The 19113-nt window shown below is 38.5% G+C and overlaps 1 protein-coding gene across 6 annotated transcripts in view; it reads right to left on the reverse strand.

The window, feature by feature from the left end:
• The window catches only part of atp8a2 (ATPase phospholipid transporting 8A2), a 445463-nt gene that overhangs the window by 106234 nt on the left and 320116 nt on the right, over window positions 1-19113 (reverse strand). For 5 of the 6 annotated variants that reach the window (XM_062974659.1, XM_062974657.1, XM_062974656.1 and 2 more), the window contains exons 29-30: window positions 14739-14861; window positions 10176-10254 (exon numbers count right to left, since the gene is read on the reverse strand). In XM_062974659.1, coding sequence (XP_062830729.1) covers window positions 10176-10254; window positions 14739-14861 — 202 coding nt within the window. Of the gene's footprint in view, window positions 1-3; window positions 9395-10175; window positions 10255-14738; window positions 14862-19113 lie in introns of those variants that run through there. The other variant, XM_062974658.1, reaches the window with a different exon arrangement.

Genomic DNA, 19113 nt, shown 5'->3' on the forward strand with positions numbered 1-19113 from the left:
CCCACCGAAGGACCTTTTCTAATTTAAAAAAGTTGCCTATTTAAAGATTTCCCACAGTACAGATTATTGAATTTAAAACAACCAGGCGGTGGGTCAATCCAGAACATGTCCTCTCAAATGCAGGTCTAATTGATTTCAATAGGGACTCATTCTAGATAAATGGGTATAAGCCTGCATCCTTAAAATGGTATCTGTTCACAGATAAACAGGAAGTCAAGTTTTCAAATAAGAAGTTATGAAACATTCAAAATAAAAGTTTAAAAAGACAGATAGAAGATAAATAAATCATCCTTCCTCAACCCATTATCCTCTGTATGTGTACTGCAATACCTATAAACGCTAGCCATCTTGAAAAGGGATAATGAGAACAAGTGTTTAGAAGAAGCCGATATAATAACAGCTTACATATTATTGGTTGCATGTTTTGAATACTATTAATCTATACCAAAGGAATGAAAAATAGCCAAATGACGAAAAAATATTCAGAACGAATCTGAATCTGCTTTAATTCCCCAATATGCCTTTGAAGCATGTCTCCTGGACTTCTCTTTGTGGAGATGATTGATTTTACACACTGGACTTCTCAAAGCTCTTTCAAGAGCAGCACGCTGGAAGCAAATAGTATAATGATTGTGTTAGCCAATGCTGAACCATTAAATATTCCATAATAGTATACAGACATACCCACTTTGCCATTAAGAGTTGAACAAAAAGAGGATTTCTGCTAAAGAACTTATAATCAAAGTCATCTCAAGCAGATGAAATAGTCTAGCTGCCACATTTTCTTTGTGCCACTGTATTGCACACACACATTCTTGCTTTGTTTACTTTTATTTGATTTCCCCCTGAAGTCTGGGGATATTTTTATCCAAACATTATTTCAAAAGAAGTGCAATCATCTCTCTAGCCCAGACGGCTGCTATCTTTAAAAAGTTTTTGGTGAGTGTTAATGGCCAAAGCGCTGGGCATCTTATATTCTAACACCCCCTTTCCTCTCTGTAAGTATACAAAAAGGTGAATACGTGTTAATTTAAAGTATGAAAGTGCCAAACTTGGCAATACTTCCAAGTAGCTCTTGATTTCTGCTGAGCTCCTGCTGAGTTAGAAAATAATCCTCTCCCAACCATGAAAAAAGGGAACACATGGCAGCAGTATGAATTCCCAAATTAATCCAAAAGGGCTGTAACCCAAAAGAATGACACAACCATCAAGTGCGAGCAGGTTTCAACATGGCAGCCAAAGACATATACGTCAGCGAAGGTGAGGCAGATTTAAAACAGAAACCCGGAGTCAGCATCTCCAAGTCACTTGTTGCCTGAAATTATGCTCTTATGAGGATCCTGGGGGAGAGAATAACTATCAGAACTTACTTAGATTTAAATATCATCCAACTGGGCTTTCTAAATACAGTAGAGTCTCCCTTATCCAACACTCGCTTATCCAACGTTCTGGATTATCCAACGCATTTTTGTAGACAATGTTTTTAATACATCATGATATTTTGGTCCTAAATTCGTAAATACAGTAATTACTACATAGCATTACCATGTGTTGAACTACTTTTTCTATCAAATTTGTTGTATAACAAGATGTTTTGGTGCTTAATTTGTAAAATTATAACCTAATTTGATGTTTAATAGGCTTATTAATAGGTTATTTATATAAAATGTTAAAATCCAAGTTTGCTTTTGGATTTTTTAAATAAATATTTTCAAGTCATGGATGGCTGAACTCATGGATATGGAGGACTGATTTTATATTGTCTGCAATCTTGATTAAACTGAAAAATAAACCTCCCAAGGCCCAGAACTAGAACAAACTAGTTATAAATAACTATTTGTTTCTATATCATTCCTTCCCATAACAACTAAGGAAAATTGCAGGATTAAAGTCAGAGGAAGTAGGAATCAAAACTGGAGAAGGGGCACCAACAGTTTAATGTACTGTACGTAGGTGACTCTATATTACTTGCAGAAAAGGCCAGACTTGGAAGAACTACTGATGATGGCCAGACTTGGAAGAACTACAAGGAAGTATATACAGGGAATCCCCAAGTTAGGAACAAGATAGGATCTGTAGGTTTGTTCTTAAGTTGAATTTGTATGTAAGTGGAACTCCATCCAAAATATATATACATATTAGCCTTGGATAGCATAGGGAAGGCTTAACACCCCTGTGGTCTTTGTTTTGCTGTCTGTGCCCCTCTTCAGAAGATTTCATCTCACTTTCCTGTGGTAGTTGGATTTTGGAAAAAAAAAAAGGCTTGTTGTGGAAACAAGGATTACCACTTTATCAGAAAGGGCTTGAGAAGTCCTAGGATGCTTCCCCACCAGTCCAGCAATGGATAGGCAAGCTACCTATCCCACAATATCCCGGAGCCAGCACGGATCCGAGTCACTTGGGCAACACTTCCCATGTGTGAGGGGGAAGGGTCACTGCAAGAGGAGTGGCACGTGGGGTGACAGATTTGGCCCTCTGCCCTTCTTTTATGCGGAGAAGAGGGGTGCTTCACCTGGCCTTTGTGATAAGGTTGTCACTACATCCATGGTGTTCCCTGTATCGAACTAACAAGTGTCCACTAAATGGAATAATAACAATATCATTAAACATTGTATTATATACAATAAACAAATATAAATTTCATATAAATGGTTACAAATGACAACCAAACTGTTGCATTCCCTGTATCGACCCAGCTTGTAAATCTATAGAAAAAAGAGATCAGATTCATCTGGCATGACTTGTTATTGATAAATCCGTGTTGACTATTAGTAACGACTGCATTTGTTTCTAAGTGTTCGCAGACCACTTCCTTAATGATCTTTTCCAGAATCTTGCCGGGTGTCGATGTGAGGCTGACCGGATGGTAATTGTTTGGGTTGTCCTTTTTCCCCTTCTTGAAGATAGGGACCACATTCACCTTCCTCCAATCTGCTGGGACTTCTCCCGTTCTCCAAGAACTCTCAAAGATGATTGCCAGTGGTTCTGGAATAACTTCCGCTACTTCCTTCAATACTCTTGGATGTAGTTGATCTGGCCCTGGGGACTTGAATTCATTTAGAGTGGCCAGGTTTTCCAGGATGAATTGTTTCCCTATTGGGGGTTCGATTTCCCCTAATCTTTTGTCCACTCCATGTTGCTGAGGTTGAGGATGGCTTTCTTTTTGTGAGACGACTAAGGCAAAGAAGGCATTAAATAGTTCAGCATTTTCCCTATTCCCTGTCATCATCACCCCATCTTGTCTTCACAGAGGCCCTATTGCCTCCTTGTTCTTATTTTTTCTACCGACGTAATAAAAAAAGCCTTTTTTGTTGTTTTTAATGTTTCTGGCAAGCCTGAGCTCATTTTGCGCTTTAGGCTTGCAAACTTTTTCCCTACAGGAGTTGGCTATTCGTTTGAATTCTTCTTTGGTGATTTCTCCCCTTTTCCACTTCTTGTGTATGTCTCTTTTGAGTCTTAGCCCAGTTAGAAGTTCTTTTGACATCCATTCTGGCTTCTTCGCACTTACCTTATTTTTGTTCTTTGTTGGCACTGTTTGCATTTGTGCCTTGAGTATTTCACTTTTAAAAAACTCCCATCCATCTTTAACTCCCTTGTCTTTTAATATTGGCATCTTCTGCCTTATTGTTGCCTCTTCTACCTTATGGACCATAAAATTGTCTGCAAGGCAAGCGAGGAATTTATTGGACTTTGTACTCTTGGCCGAGTTTGTTTTCCATTAGATATCAGGATAGTTGAAATCACCCATGACTACTATATCTCTTCTTTGTGCCTGTTTGGTCAACTGATGACAGAAGGTTTCATCAAGTCCTTCATCCTGGCTCGAATGTCTGTAGTAGACACCCACAGCGAGATCTTTTTGAGTCCCAGTTCCCTTGATTCTTATCCAGATGCTTTCAAGCTGGTTTCCCGGATTGCAGTCTTGCATTTCTTCTGCAACCTGACTATTTTTGACATATAAAGCTACTTCCATCTTCTCCCCTTTGTTCTATTTCTGTGAAAGAGGTTATAGCCCTTGATGGCTACATTCCAGTGATGAGAGTCATCCCACCAGGTTTCAGTGTGGTGTTGTGCTAAAAGTTGAAGTTTGTCTTGCTTATTTCCCATGCTCTGTGCATTAGTGTAAAGACATGTAAGTCCGTGAGACCTTCCCCTGAGCTGTTTATTTGGGATTATTGTGCTTTCGGTACTTGGTCCTTGTTATGTTTGTGCAACCCTCAATTTAGCCTCTTGGCGATTCCCCGTGGTCGTGGGTAAAATACAGTTTGCAAGGCTGTTGTTCCCCTCCCCCAGTGGATCTAGTTTAAAGTGCGATCTAGTTTAAGGTACGTGGATAAACACTCCTCACATATCTGTTAGATCAGTGCCTCCAATAAGCCCTTGCCAGAATAAATCTGCTAGTCTTCAGAATGTCACAAGTGAATAATTTAACAATTTGAGAAACATAATTTTTGCACCCTATCTGTGAATTCAGTCAGTTCAATCTTTACACATTTTATCACAACCTCACTTTTGATTAATAGCCTTGAGCAATTACTATCAGTGACCATTACCACTTGAAAAATAACCCACTTGACAGGGTCCTTACTGATCCTAAATGAGATTAGATGTAAAAATGATTGACAACTAAAAGCTGTCATCTACAATTCTTTCTAGATGAGACTCTCTCCAATTCAGTTCTTCATTGAAACACTGTAATTGTTATCTGGACCAAAAAGTAATTTTTCTAAGTTTTTAAAAATGTCATGTAGAAAGTCTAGATATTTTTAAAGAGAATTTCAATGCCATGCTTCAGTCTTGGTGCTGCACTTTGTAATATCATGGCTTTGCTCTTTTAGAATCTTAGACTCCTGGAAAGGTTTCTTTCCCATACGATTGACAGAGATACTCAAGATATGCTACAAACACTTTTTTGCAAGGCAACACAAATGCCCATTCATTGCACATATGCACACTGCATCCAAAGAACTGGAGAGGTTAAAGGACATGCCAGTGTGAATAACACATTTCGTTTCATCTGGGATTCTTAAAAGTGTACTCTCAAATACAAAGGAAGATAGACAGCCTATATCCCTCTTTCTCCCTGAACAGTAAAAACAGCCAAGGTTTTTTATTCCTAAGCTGAAAATGTATTGGTATTTAAAATATTTATGTATCAAATCCAATTTAAATATCTGGGGCTTCTAATTCTAAAATCAGTAAGATTTGATTTAATCATTAATTTGATGGCTATTGTGGAAGTTGGCTTATAAATATGTTAAAACAATCTTAAGTGAAAGAATTAATACAGGATGAATTCTATGTATATATATATTTGCTATGTCTATATAACTTCAGAGAAGCTCAACTAACCTGATTTATAATTAATACATTTATTGGGATTTATTTTTCTTCTCTGTATTCTGATTTGTCTGTTTTGATTTATTTGTTTCAATTTAATCTTTTTTGGATTGTGAGTGGGACTGATATTATGTACATTGTTTTCTCTTGTTGCATGCCACCCTGAGTCTCCTGAGCTTTATTATTATTTATTATTATTTCACATTACACAATTAGATCACTATGATTTTACTTTAAGAACTTCAGTGCATCAACCAATAGTGACATTTGTGTAGATAATGGATATATATTGACTTGAGAACCTTCAATATTGCACCTCTTTTCACTAGCTCAAATGCACTGGTTCACTAATCCGTGGTCCTGCAATCAGTCTTCTGCATAACCTCTATAACCCATCCGACCTGCTTCCTTCCTTATTCCCAACTCAACATGACTTGCCATCCATTTTTTTTTTAACTTTTAGAGTGATTGCACAATTTCAGCATTCGTATCTGTAGGGATGGCCAGTGCCTGCTGTTTGCTGAACCATTCAAAGAACCACTCCTGTGGTGAGGAAAGGGGCAGAGCTTATGGGGTCTCTTAGCTGGTGACATCACTAAATCTCCCTTAAATTAATGTCCAAAAGTTGGTCACCCTACTACCCAATGATATCACATGACTGCTGGCATGTTGGTACAGAACTGCAGGCGACCCATTGCACTAAGGTAGATGATGTAATGTAGCAGGATAGTTATTGATGGATTTATCTGTCAATACTTAGGGAAGGGAGAATCTATTAATGGATGTAACATTGATTTGGTGGCGGAACGAGTGTGAGATGGCCATTTAAGGAGCAAAGCACATCAGTAGTTAAGGAACTAAAGTAATCTTTATTAAGAGTACAGTAGAGTCTCGCTTATCCAACATAAACAAGCTAGCAGAAAATTGGAGAAGTGAAAATGTTGGATAATAAGGAGAGATTAAGGAAAAGTCTATTAAATGTCAAATTACGTTATGATTTTACAAATTAAGCACCAAAACATTTTGTTTTACAATAAACTGACAGAAAGAGCAGTTCAATACATGGTATCATTATGTAGTAATTATTGTATTTATGAATTTAGCACCAAAACATCACAATGTATTGAAAACATTGACTACAAACACATAGACTACTAAAAGGCAGATTGCGTTGGATAATACAGAATGCTGGATAAGCGAAGGTTGGATAAGCGAGACTCTACTGTACTTTGTTATCTGTTAGGCAAGGAGCAGGGACCTATTCTAGTCTGTCTACATCCTAAGGAGCCTAAGAGGGAAATGTTCAAGAATGGAAGCATAATGAGAATGAGAGGTGAGGAAAGCCTGAGAATATCAGTCTATGCCACATAGTGGGGCATGATAGAAAAAAAGTTTTAGGTTACCCATACCAGCTAAACCCTATCTGTTATTTTGCCACCATCATATTACATTCTTCTTTTGCAGAGCATTACTGCATTCCAACAAATTCAGGGACGAAGGAGGCAACCTAGAAATGGGATACAATAGCTACTGTCTATGAATATGATGGTCCAGCTGCAATGCCGGTTTGCCTGCCTTGTGCAATAAGTCCTAAGTGTCATTGGTCTGTCCTGTAGAATCCTAGGATTTGTAGTTCATGGTGGCAGTATGAATTTTTTCATTAGTCCTCATAATTCAAATCAAATTTGTTAAATTTGTACTTACAAAGTGACATCCGATACGAGGGCGTGGCCCATGCCAAAAATTTAAGAATAGAAACTTGCCCCTTACTTTTTCATTTTATTTTTCTAAATCTCAGAAGGCTCCCAAAATCAGTTTCATATTCAGCACAAGGAAGCAAAGCCAAGCCAAACCAAAAAGGCTGACTTGGTGTCTTGCCTTTCCTCTATAAATTAAAGGAGTCTCGCCATTAGGAACCGGAAAAGAGGGAGCAGTGTTTGCTGGGAACAGCACAGAACTCTGGGAAATGTAGTTTGGGAAGGGAGGAGCCCTATGGCAGCGAATTCAAAAGGCCCTGCCCTAAAATACATTTACCAGAATGCAGTGTTCAGCATCAGAGAGATTTGTCCCTCCCCTCCGTAGCCAGCCAGAGCTCCAATAAATTAGTGAACATTCTACACTATGATTTTTGCTCCTAGTTTATACATGTCATTTCCTAATTCGTTCTATCATAAAAACATGGGGAAAGTTTATTAAAATGCAAAAACTTTGTCTTTGTGTGAAGGACATTGTGTTATGGCACATTTTGCTGTAGTATACTATCCAGTCCATCAACTTAACATAATCATCCACCCATTAACAAAGTTTTTGGCACAAAAACAAAGTTCCTGGAGTAGAACTACTACTTTCAAAGTAAGGACTACACAATTAAATAGGAATAAACACTTTCAAAGTGGAACATGTTGTTGTTGTTGTTGTTGTTGTTGTTGTTGTTGTTGTTGTTGTTGTTGCTGCTGCTGCTGTTGTTGTTGTTGTTATCCAGGGGCAGAATGGCCATCTGTTGGGGGTGTTTTGATGGTTTCTACACTATGGTTTTTGTTCCTGGATTATAAATGCCATTTCCTAATTTGTTCTATCATTAAAACATGGTGAAAGTTTATTAAATTGCAAACACTTTGCCTTTGTGTGAGGGACATTGTGTTATAGCACATTTTGCTATGCAATCCACCAATTTAACATCGTCATCCCACCCATTAACAAAGTTTTTGGTGCAAAAACAAAGTTGCCGGTATAGAACCACTACTTTAAAAGTAAGGACTACACAATTAAACAGGAAATAATACTTTCAAACAAGGAACATATTTTCTTTATTATTTAAAAAATGTTGTTTATATAAACCCAAAAATCTGTGGTTAAGTGAAACGTTCTGATATATGGTGGGCTAAGAGTGGTACGTACATATATTCTACCACTGTAGTGAGTTTCACCCAATAGCTGTAAAATGTGGGAGAAAGGAGCCCCTGAATTTTCCTCAATTATAGTAATTATAGTAACAAAATTTTCACTAACTATACTTTAGAAACACTTCAGAAATGAAATGACCCCAGTTTTGTAATGACTTTTGAGCCATTTTATTTAATGGATCGCATATCCATAGTTCATGGAAGGACACTTAGAATTCCCAGCAAGAGAACTCTAGTGCCAATAAATCCCAACATTCCACAGAATGCAACCCTGGCAATTAAAGTTAAAGCAGTGTAAACTGGAATGTGAAAGGGCTCCCAGTCATTTTATAGAGCTTTATTTACATGGTGACACACTTTTCCTATGGTATTCCTTCCACTGTCAACTGATACATCAAGTATAATATAGAGAAAGCAATGCTGTTTCACCAAACATGAAATAAGCTGTTTTGATTCACCTGTTTTTTGTGGGTAGAACAAAATTATTCTGAAGGTAACAGAATTTATACAGCTAATATTTTATTTTTCCTTGAAAGCTCTGTTTGGAGGTGCTTTCTGAATTTTAGGAAATTCAAAATAGCTATCAACATAAAAATGGCTTCTTTATCTGAGACAAAGTGATTGGCAGGAGGTCCTCCTTCGGACACCAACAAAAATTCTACAGAAAATGGCAACCTTTTATAGACTGGGTGGATCATTCCTTCAGCAACTCACTTTATTCCAAACATGCTACGTATGAAGCTGGCTTGTTAAAAATACAGAATCAAAGCTTTTGAAATATGAAATTCTATACCATTTTAAAGCATGCACTACTAGCAAAATGCTTTTCATGTTTAGATATCTTCCTTTTTTCTTGTAAGAAAAGATTGTTTATCTCCCTGCCCCTGTATGCTTCATTTGAAAATAGACCAAAAAAAGAAGATTCCACACTTGTTTTTGTTGTTGATCTCTTTTTCTCTCTCTCTCTGAATGTGGGTAGATAAGAGACTGACAGTATAATCTCAAACATACTGAATGAGAAATAATGCTTGCTTAGTTCAATAGGTCTTACTCCCAAATACATGTGTTGAAGAATTGGATTCAGATAAATTAGGAATGAAAACTGCACAGCCCTTTGGATGTTCTTGGACTGCAACTCCTGGTAGATATAGCTGTCAAAGAAGAATACGGGAAACTTCAATCTATCAGCATCTGAAGGGTTGTATGACGCCCACTTTGAGATAAATTGGGTAGGTAAAAGTTAAAGGTCAAGATTTCCCCTGACATTAAGTCTTGTCGTGTCCGACTCTGGGGGTTGCTGTTCATCTCCATTTCTAAGGCGAAGAACAGGCGTTGTCCGTAGACACCTCCTAGGTCATGTGGCCAGCATGACTGCATGGAGTGCTGTTACCTTCCCACAGAAGTGGTACCTACGGATATACTCACATTTGCATGTTTTTGAACTGCTAGGTTGGTAGAAGCTGGGGCTAACAGCAGGAGCTCACTTCGCTCACTGGATTTGAACTGCCAACCTTTTGGTCAGCAAGTTCAGCAGCTAAGCAGTTTAAGCTGCCATGCCAGCGGAAGCTCCAAATTGGGTAGGTAGGCTGTCACAAATCTACTTTTTTTCAAATTACTGTGCTTAATTAATTTTTGTTTTAAAGCCAACAAACAGGAGAAGCTTCATAAGATTTAGGTTTCATAGGTTTGTATACATTACTAAATGAATGCAGCCCCATGCAATCCCTTTCTGAAGGATGGAAAATGCTATATATTGAAGAGTGCAGGCAAAAAGGGAGGATTTGGAAGGTCACTTCTGATAATTACTTGAGCTGAGAAAGCTGTTGGCCTGTCCATTGTGATTAATTCCCTGACAACCTGTAATGACCCACAAACACAGTGGAGCTGGCTTGGACAGGAGGACATGTGGGAAAGAATGGAGCATTTATTTACCATGTTCTAGTGCTTTCAGTGGAAACCAGAAGAGGATGACGGAGTGGATCAAGGCATTGATGCAGTGGCCCCAGAATACCTAAGAGAAAACCAAAATAAGGAAGTCAGAAGGCTGACCAAAATCTCAAGGCTTGTTTAGTGATCATCAAATGATTTGTTGCATTATTTTGATTTTTAATTAAGAGGTATTTAAACCAATTCAACTATAAAAACTTAGAATTAAATTTAAAAACAAAATATGAAATTCTCTCCTAAACCGAGACACAACAACAAAATAAAAATATTCCATACATTTTGGATACATTTTCTTGATGCCCAAAGATAAGGGATGGAAGTGAATTTGCAAAATTGGCAAAAATCTTCATCTGTGGAATTGATAGAACTAGATATTTAAAATATTCTAATAGAACTAGGTATTTAAAATATTTTAATATGGAAGTGACTGAAATTAATAGATTTGCCCATCTGTATTGGGGTCTAGCATTGATTACATGTTGTATTTTCTGAAAATGGACTTCTAGAAAAGTATGGAATAACCCATAGGGAAGATTTTTTTATCCTGTCACAAGCGGCTTGAGAACATACTGCAAGTCACTTCTGATATGAGAGAATTGACTGTCTACAGAGACGTTGCCCAGGAGACACTCAGATGTGTACCATCCTGCTGAGATGATTCTCTCATGTCCCTGCAAGCTAGAGTTGACAGACAGGAGCTCACCCCATCTAGCAGATTCGAACCAGCAACCTTCAGGTCAGCAACCCAACCTTCGGGTCAGCAGTCCAGCCAGCACAAGAGTTTAACCTATTGCTCCACTGTGGCTCCTTATGAGGGAAGATGGAAATAGTTAATTCCATTCACATTTTCAACTGAACTGATACATCTCTGTTTCCTAGACTTGAATGTTACTAAGAACAGTTATCCTTAGTTTGTACAGTATTTTTTTCAGTGGCCACTTTCTGACTGTGGAAACCTCTAGTAAGGAAGGGTAGATTGATGTCTATACTCTTTCCCTATTGTCTTTCCCCAGACGCAACTTGCAGTAATTCTTGGATGCTGTAAAAATAATTTTTAGCACAGGCAAGTTCTGTCTAAAACTAGTTTTAATGATTTAAATCTTTTTTTCCTTTAGTTAATTTGTTTTATGTTCTTAACAGTACTCTTTTAATTTATTTTACGGCCAGCTGTCTTGAGTTCCAAGTTTTGTGATAAAGGGAGGAGTAGAAATCGATATGGAATATTGCAAAGATGTTCACAGCTGAAAAAAGAAAGTTACACACAAAAATGCATGTGTTCAGAGGAAAAAATAAACGAAAACCCACCCATGCACTGGAGAGATGGAGATTTTTGTGCTTCGCATCCGTCCTTTGAAATCTTAGCCTCCCTGGACAAGTACCACCCCAGAACCTTTCTTTCCTTGAACTGTACGACTCAGAGAGCTGAAGCTTTATTAGCAAGAATAGGTTAATAAAACAAGAGAAGGGAGGAAATTCTTCCAAATATGAAAAGAAAATATATCAGTGTAACTTTACCTGCATATCTCCCTGAAACATCTTTTTCAACCCACACCCTGACAGGAACAATAAAGCCATCTCAATATTTGCACATAATCTCTTGGGGAACGGGTAAGGTTGGGGGTGGTTAAAAGTGGATGTAAAGTGAAAGTGTGGGAACATTTCATTCAGAAAGCACAAAATCAGTTGCAGCTTGTCCACTTCCATTGAAGGTGCCACAAATGGTGCATGCTGTCAAGCTGGTTGATTTATATGCAGATATATAGAGTTCTCTTGAGTATATTTGAGCCCTATGGCTAAGATTCTGGTATGGAATCCTACACATGACTCTTTGAACTCATGGAACATGAAGATTTAATTCTGACCATGTTGACTTCTATTTATGCTAGCAAAGAATGTAACAACTTGATGTGTGCCAAAAAGATCTTGAAGTCCTCAAGTTAAACATGAGCCAACAATGTGATGCAGTGGCAAAAAAGTCAATGGGATTTTGGCCTGCATAAATAGGAGTCTAGTGTCTAGATCCAGGGAAGTCATGCTACCCCCCTCTATTCTGCCTTGGTCAGACCAAATCTGGAATACTGTGTCCAATTCCGGGCACTGCAATTGAAGGGAGATGTTGACAAGCTGGAATGTGTCCAGAGGAAGGTAACTAAATGCTCAAGGGTCTGGAGAACAAGCCCTATGAGGAGTGGATTAAAGAGCTGGGCATGTTTAGCCTGCAGAAGAGAAGACCGAGAAGAGGCATGATAGCCATGTATAAATATGTGGGGGGGAGTTATAGGGAGGAGGGAGCAGGCTTGTTTTCTGCTGCCCTGGAGACTAGGATGCGGAACAATGGCTTCAAACTACAGGAAAGGAGATTCCACCTGAACACCAGGAAGAACTTCCTAACTGTGAGAGCTGTTCAGCAGTGGAACTCTCTGCCCCGGAGTGTGGTGGAGGCTCCTTCTTTGGGGGCTTTTAAGCAGAAGCTGGATGGCCATCTGTCAGGGGTACTTTGAATGCAGTTTTACTGCTTCTTGGGAGGGGGTTGGACTGGATGACCACAGGGTCTCTTCCAACTCTATGATTCTATGACACACTGAATACCGTGGGACATCATCTTGTGCTACTTGATTCCAACTGGGTGCCAAAAGACAACCTATGCATTTGACATTTTCAGTGAGAACCAACACTTTAAACCCAACATTCAGTGATTCAAATTAACACATGGGTTTACAAATCCCTAGTATCTGGATTGCAAAGTAATAAAGTAAAGAAGAACTGAAGAGTGCAGAGATAGATGATTTTTTTACTCAGAAGTATATTCCATCTTCTCATATGTAGACCTCAATTTAAACACAAGTACTCTGCCAGCAATGATAAAGGGAGTGATACAGTGACATTTGAAATGGCTTCATAGTCTTGCTCAGTGCAAAGTTCCCTGAAGGAGACTTGACACTCTCCATGGGAGACCACTGCTAGCCTGTAGTAGTTCCCAAATCCAAGAGCTATTTTATGGCCTAGGACCAGAATACCTATTTTGTCATCTGTACCTTTCCACATCTTAAGATCTTCCAGAGACAGCCCTGTCATCTGATGTAAAGTAGTTTTTGGGGAGAGGAGCATCTCAGTCTTCCTGTCTTCCCTTTAGCAGCAAATACCTTTTTCAATTTTCTCAGTGTTTTTGCAGAGTTTACCAAATTTTGGTCCTCCTGATATTTTGGGCATTAACTTCAAGAATCCTGAATAATTGGCCAAGGCAACTGAGATTTCAGGGAGTTGAAGTTAAAACACCTGGATGATTAGATTTTGGGAATCACTACAAGAGTAATTTTGCCTTTTTCAATGTGAGTTTTATGATTTTGCAACTTGCAGGGCTTTACAATTGTTTGGATTTACAGGCAGTTTCCAAATTATGAATAGGATAGGTTCTATAGGCTTGTTCGGATGCTGAATTTGTTTGTAAGTGGGAACAGGTACATTTTTAAAGTGTAACGGCAGCCATATATAAGCTTTGGATAGCATAGGGAAGGCTTAACACCCTTGTGGTGTTTGTTTTGCTGTCTGTCCCCTGTTCAGAAGATTTCACCTCACTTTCTGTCCCTGTGATTATTGGATTTTGAAAAAATTGGCTTGTTGTGGAAACAAGACTTGGTGAGAAATCTTCAGTGGATACCCTTTTTCCCCTTGATAACTCTTCCAAGAGTGAATTTCCCTTCTGAGGGATAGATTTATCTCACTTCTTGGTGTCTAACCCCCGTTCTTAACTATAAGTCCTTTGTAAGTTAGAGGTTTGTAATTCAAGGACTGCTTGTATTCTATTTGAACTCTTTTATTTGTTGTATTATTTTGAATTGGCTTGGATATAAAACTAAGGCATAGCTTAGAGTTACCCAAATGAAATACAGCAAGCCTCAGACTAATGAAGGATTCTCCTCAGATAGGTTTAGCATGCCAATCAAACCATAAACAGTGGTTAATTCTAAATACAGTTAAGGAAAACAAGCATGATTTGAAGCTGATTTGTTTCCATTAACCATAATATAATTATGGTTTGTTAGATAAAAGACAGGACAAGCTACTGCTAATATAAAAGGGAAAAGATAGCTTTCAAGCTCCTTCATAAAATAGCAGAGGTTGAAAATGACAAGACACAAGGATATAACCCCATAGTCTACTTGGGTTCAATGTAATGCAAAAGTATAAGTTGATATTACATAACAAATCAGTCCCCTTTATAATTTTGAAAAACATAATAAAGAAACGGATACAGCTGCTTTCTAACTGTATCCCACCCCATGCAGCTGCTAAACAGAATAGCCAACACTGTTTCACAGCAGCTCCTCAGTCTTCCCGAGCCCATTTTATAGATTATAAAATTAAGGCTGAAAGACAGATAGCTAGAAGAATGTCAAGGAATTTATATTCTTGAAAATTAAATGAATAAATCATTTCCAGTTGCATAAAGCTAGCATACTACAACAGTAAATTAAAATTCCATTTTTCTACTAAATGCTCACCCTTATTGTTTTCTTTCCTCCCTTCAAAGTAAACATAGCCTCTTACCCTGCTATTGAACCCATCAGCATTTTGCGTAATTTTGTAGAGCTGGGGAAACCTAAGCATGTTGTCTTGAGTGCATGATCGTTCAAAGATTCCCAAGGTGAAGGGAGGCAACGCTGTGAAAATCTAGAGAAAACAAAGGGAGTAATTAAAAATAACACACCATTAACTTTACAAACAATTTGAAGGTTATGCTTCATACCTGGGGGAAAAAAATACCCTGACATTGCTTAAATCAACAGCAGCAGCTTTTCTTGAAGCCAGGGGCATCAAGTCCATAATCTAAGCAGTACAGTCTGAAGCACAAAGCCTTTCACTGGTGAAGTTGGTGAGCAGTACAACTAAAGACTGAGACTGAACAATAAGAGACCTTATGAGCACAGATGGAGCTTGCTTGCTGCTGGCAGCTGAGGTGAAAAAGGAAACATGGGCTTTAAGAAGTGGGTAGTGGCAACAAATAGTTTCCGTGTTATCAGAGTGGTAAAACTATTCCATATTTTAGTCCAGATGTTAATATACTGAACCTTACCCACAGCAATGGTTCAGCACCTTGGATACAGATTTACTGCTCTACTAACTGGGGGACTATATACACTGACCATTAAATTCAGTGTCAAAGTAGTAGTGAAGAAAGTGGTTTCATTGTGCAGATATTTACAAAGGAAATCCTGGAACCAGTTTGTGGTCCAGATCGTGATGACACAAAATACAGAGCACTGATGTGAATTGAGGGCTTTCTGTCCAGAGCTTTTGTGGGTGTTTGTTGTCTGGTTGCTGCAGTTTGAAGCTAGTTTTGAAGTGTATTAAATGGCCAGCACTGATGAGGCCTGGGTCAACCAGCAGTGACTGGAAGCAGACACCCATCATATACTTGAAGCCTTAGCAGCCAAAAGAGGCATTTGTGCCTATCTGGAATAATGGCAAGTAAAACTAATGGAACCGTTCTGCTGCAAATAGCAAGGCTTTTGGCGTCTATGTACACTGTTTGATTACATCACCCTCTTTGTAATTTATTTCAAATTCACTAACTAATGTAATTACATACCCACACTCCATCTAAAAAGACTTCCATGATGGCTAACAGATTATTTTCAACCAAGGATGGGAAATAGGTAGCCTTCTAGCTGCTATTTATTTATCGTGTCAGAAGCAGACCAAGAATACAGTTGTAATATATTTAAAAACACAAACAAGGTTAAAAATTTGGCATTATAAATGTCCTTTGACCAGTAGCTGGCCACTTGGAGTTGCTCTGGTGTTGCTCTAGCAGTGGTGTTGTTCTAGCTGTTGCTGCATCACAACTCACAACAAATATTGCCTGGTTGCAAGTCCTACCCAACACAGCCAGGGGTGAAACCAGTAACATCTGAATGAGGACCCATATTTCCAATCCCTGCTTTAAGTGAACACAAGCAATTGCTTAAGCAGCCTGTAAACTATATTTAATAGGAAAATCAACCACTTCTTGCACCGTTGAAGAGAGATGCAGGAGAGGAGCTTCCTTATCCAGCCCTTTCTCAGCGCATTAAGAGCACATTAAGAGAAGGCTCCCGGGGAGTTTTTTGTTTTGATGTAGGCTTACTGTAATTTTACCACTTTATTTTGGCTTTACTTGTAAGTTGTACTGGAAGCATTTGTAACCGTAAAAGCAGGATATCAAAGCTTATAAATAAAATAATAAATTCCCTCATTCATTTCGGTGGAACCTCCCTGCCATGCTGAAGGATTCATCGTGCATCTGCTATCAGCAGATGCAGTGTGTCTCATAACTGGGCAGCAACCGTACACACTGTCACTTGGAAGTAATTTCCACCAATTATCAATGGGACTTAACTTCCAAAGGAATGTGTGCAGGATTGACGAGTAAAATCGATTGAATTTGGAATTGATTCTGAATTTGTATATCACACAGTTGTTTAACAAGGAAGCTCTGGAGTGAAGACTTGATGGAAAATATTTTGGGAAATAGGATGATTTTCTGAGTGAAATGTCTTCAGAGTATTCAATAGTTAAAGGATAATACTATAAAAGTACAGATTGTTGACTACTGATAATTATTAACCAGACACATAAGAAGGATACAATTAGTAGGAGCAATTCAAAGCTATGTGCTGCTACTAGACATCTTCAGCCAAACAAAATGGAGAGCTAATTCAAATCTGTATGTGAAATTCAGCAGCTATCTGACTCCTACCTTCTCTTGGCCCATAAGCACTCATAATTCTGGAATGGTAATAAATAACTCTGCCTTTTAACAGGCACCTCTCTTAGAGTTGTAATATTATATCAGAGCTTGGAAAAGTTATTTTGGTCCATAACTCCCCAAGCACTTTCTCCCCCGTTCTTGAAATTGTTGTCAAGATAACAACTACTTCAATGTCTCAGTATCAGAGACAGGACTGAAACAAAAGGAATACAATTTAGAATGACACCAAGGAATAGAATATCAGCTATTTTGTAACAGAATGAGTAACTCTCATGAACAGCAGCCAGTACAATAGATGAGATATTATGGAAGTTGCAGATCAAATACATTATTCTGCTCAACCATGTGCTATAGCAGTGGTTCCCAACCTTTGGTCCTCCAGGTGTTTTGGACTTCAACTCCCAGAAATCCCAGCCAGTTTACCAGCTGTTAGGAATTGTGGGAGCTGAAATCCAAAACACCTGGAGGACCAAAGGTTGGGAACCACTGTCCTAGAGAAACTCATTGGTCTAGTATAATCCTCATTGGGATAGATTCTGCACACTGCATTATTGCTATCATCATACATTCTTAGGTTCTTGATTCAATTTGCTTCAGTTTTGATACACCTGACACAGGTCCTGCATGTCCATGATGTATATATATTATAAGGTCCTTTGGAAGGAAATCATATTGGGGTATTTGAAAGGAAGACATATATTTAGAAACACGTGAAATACATGTCCTGAGAAAACAATTGTGCTCCAGGTGCTGTTAAAACTGTGACTATCATCAGCTGCTGTATCCATACTGAGGGTCTGTCCATATTGTAATTTATCATCAGGTTGACTTCAACTTATGGTGACTCTATGGATGACAGCCCACCAAGAACCCAAGTCATTAGCTGACCCACTCAGGTTTTCCAAATACATGGCTGTGGCTTGCTTCAATCCATTAAATGGTCTCACCTTTCTCTTTTTCTACCACTTTCTACTTTACCAAGCATCTTTTTGCATGAGTTAAATTGTCTTACAATCTATCCAAACCATGATAGCCTCAGTTTAGCCATCTTGGCTCCTAGTGCGAGTTCAGGCTTGATTTGCCCTAGTACCCATTCATTTGTCTTTTTAGCTGACTAAGGTATCTGTAGAACATTTCTCCAGTGCTGCATTTCAAATGAACTTATCTTCTTTGTGTCACTTTTCTTCATTATTCAGCTTTTATGCTCTGATCATTTTTGTATTATTATTATTATTATTATTATTATTATTATTATTTTATTGTATGACACAGCAAACAAGATAGACATGCTGGATTTCGTATCACAAAATCACAAGTCGAACACTTCCCAAGTGTCTAGGACTGTGTGATGTATTTTCGGATGATGCGCGCAGATCCCAGTAGGGTGGCCTTTTGCAGTTGGCAGATCGTAATTTTGTCAATGTCTATTGTTTCCAAATGCCGGCTGAGATCTCTTGGCACGGCACCCAGTGTACCCATCACCACCGGGACCACCTGCACTGGTTTCTGCCAGAGTCTTTGAAGTTCAATCTTGAGGTCCTGATAGCAGCTGAGTTTTTCCTGTTGTTTTTCGTCAATGCGACTGTCACCTGGGATGGCGACATCAATGATCCAAACCTTGTTCTTTTCCACAACTGTGATGTCTGGTGTGTTGTGTTCCAGAACTTTGTCAGTCTGGATTCGGAAGTCCCACAGTATCTTTGCGTGCTCATTTTCCAATACTTTTGCAGGTTTGTGATCCCACCAGTTCTTTACTGCTGGGAGGTGGTACTTGGGGCATAAGTTCCAATGAATCATTTGGGCCACATTTTGTAGTCTGTCTGTGCGATTTTCTTACAGCAGCTGAGGATATGATCAATGGTTTTGTCGGTTTCCTAGCACAGTCTGCATTTTGGGTCATCAGCTGATTTTTTTGATCTTGGCCTTAATTATTTGTTTGAAATAATAATAATAATAATTATTATTATTATTATTATTATTTGAAACAGTTATGTCCCATCATTTCTCTAGTGATCTCTAGACTGGGTTCAGATAATAAAACAACATTAAATAATGACAAAACAATGTGAGTTGCAGCCCATTAATACTTGTACATTAATGTTTGTAGACTCATGTCTCTGCTATCCCTTGGCCAAGGCAGGTATTCTGTGCACAGGAGAAGTTAATGAGGGG

This window comes from Anolis carolinensis, chromosome 3, assembly GCF_035594765.1.
Source record: "Anolis carolinensis isolate JA03-04 chromosome 3, rAnoCar3.1.pri, whole genome shotgun sequence".
Lineage (NCBI taxonomy): Eukaryota > Metazoa > Chordata > Lepidosauria > Squamata > Dactyloidae > Anolis > Anolis carolinensis.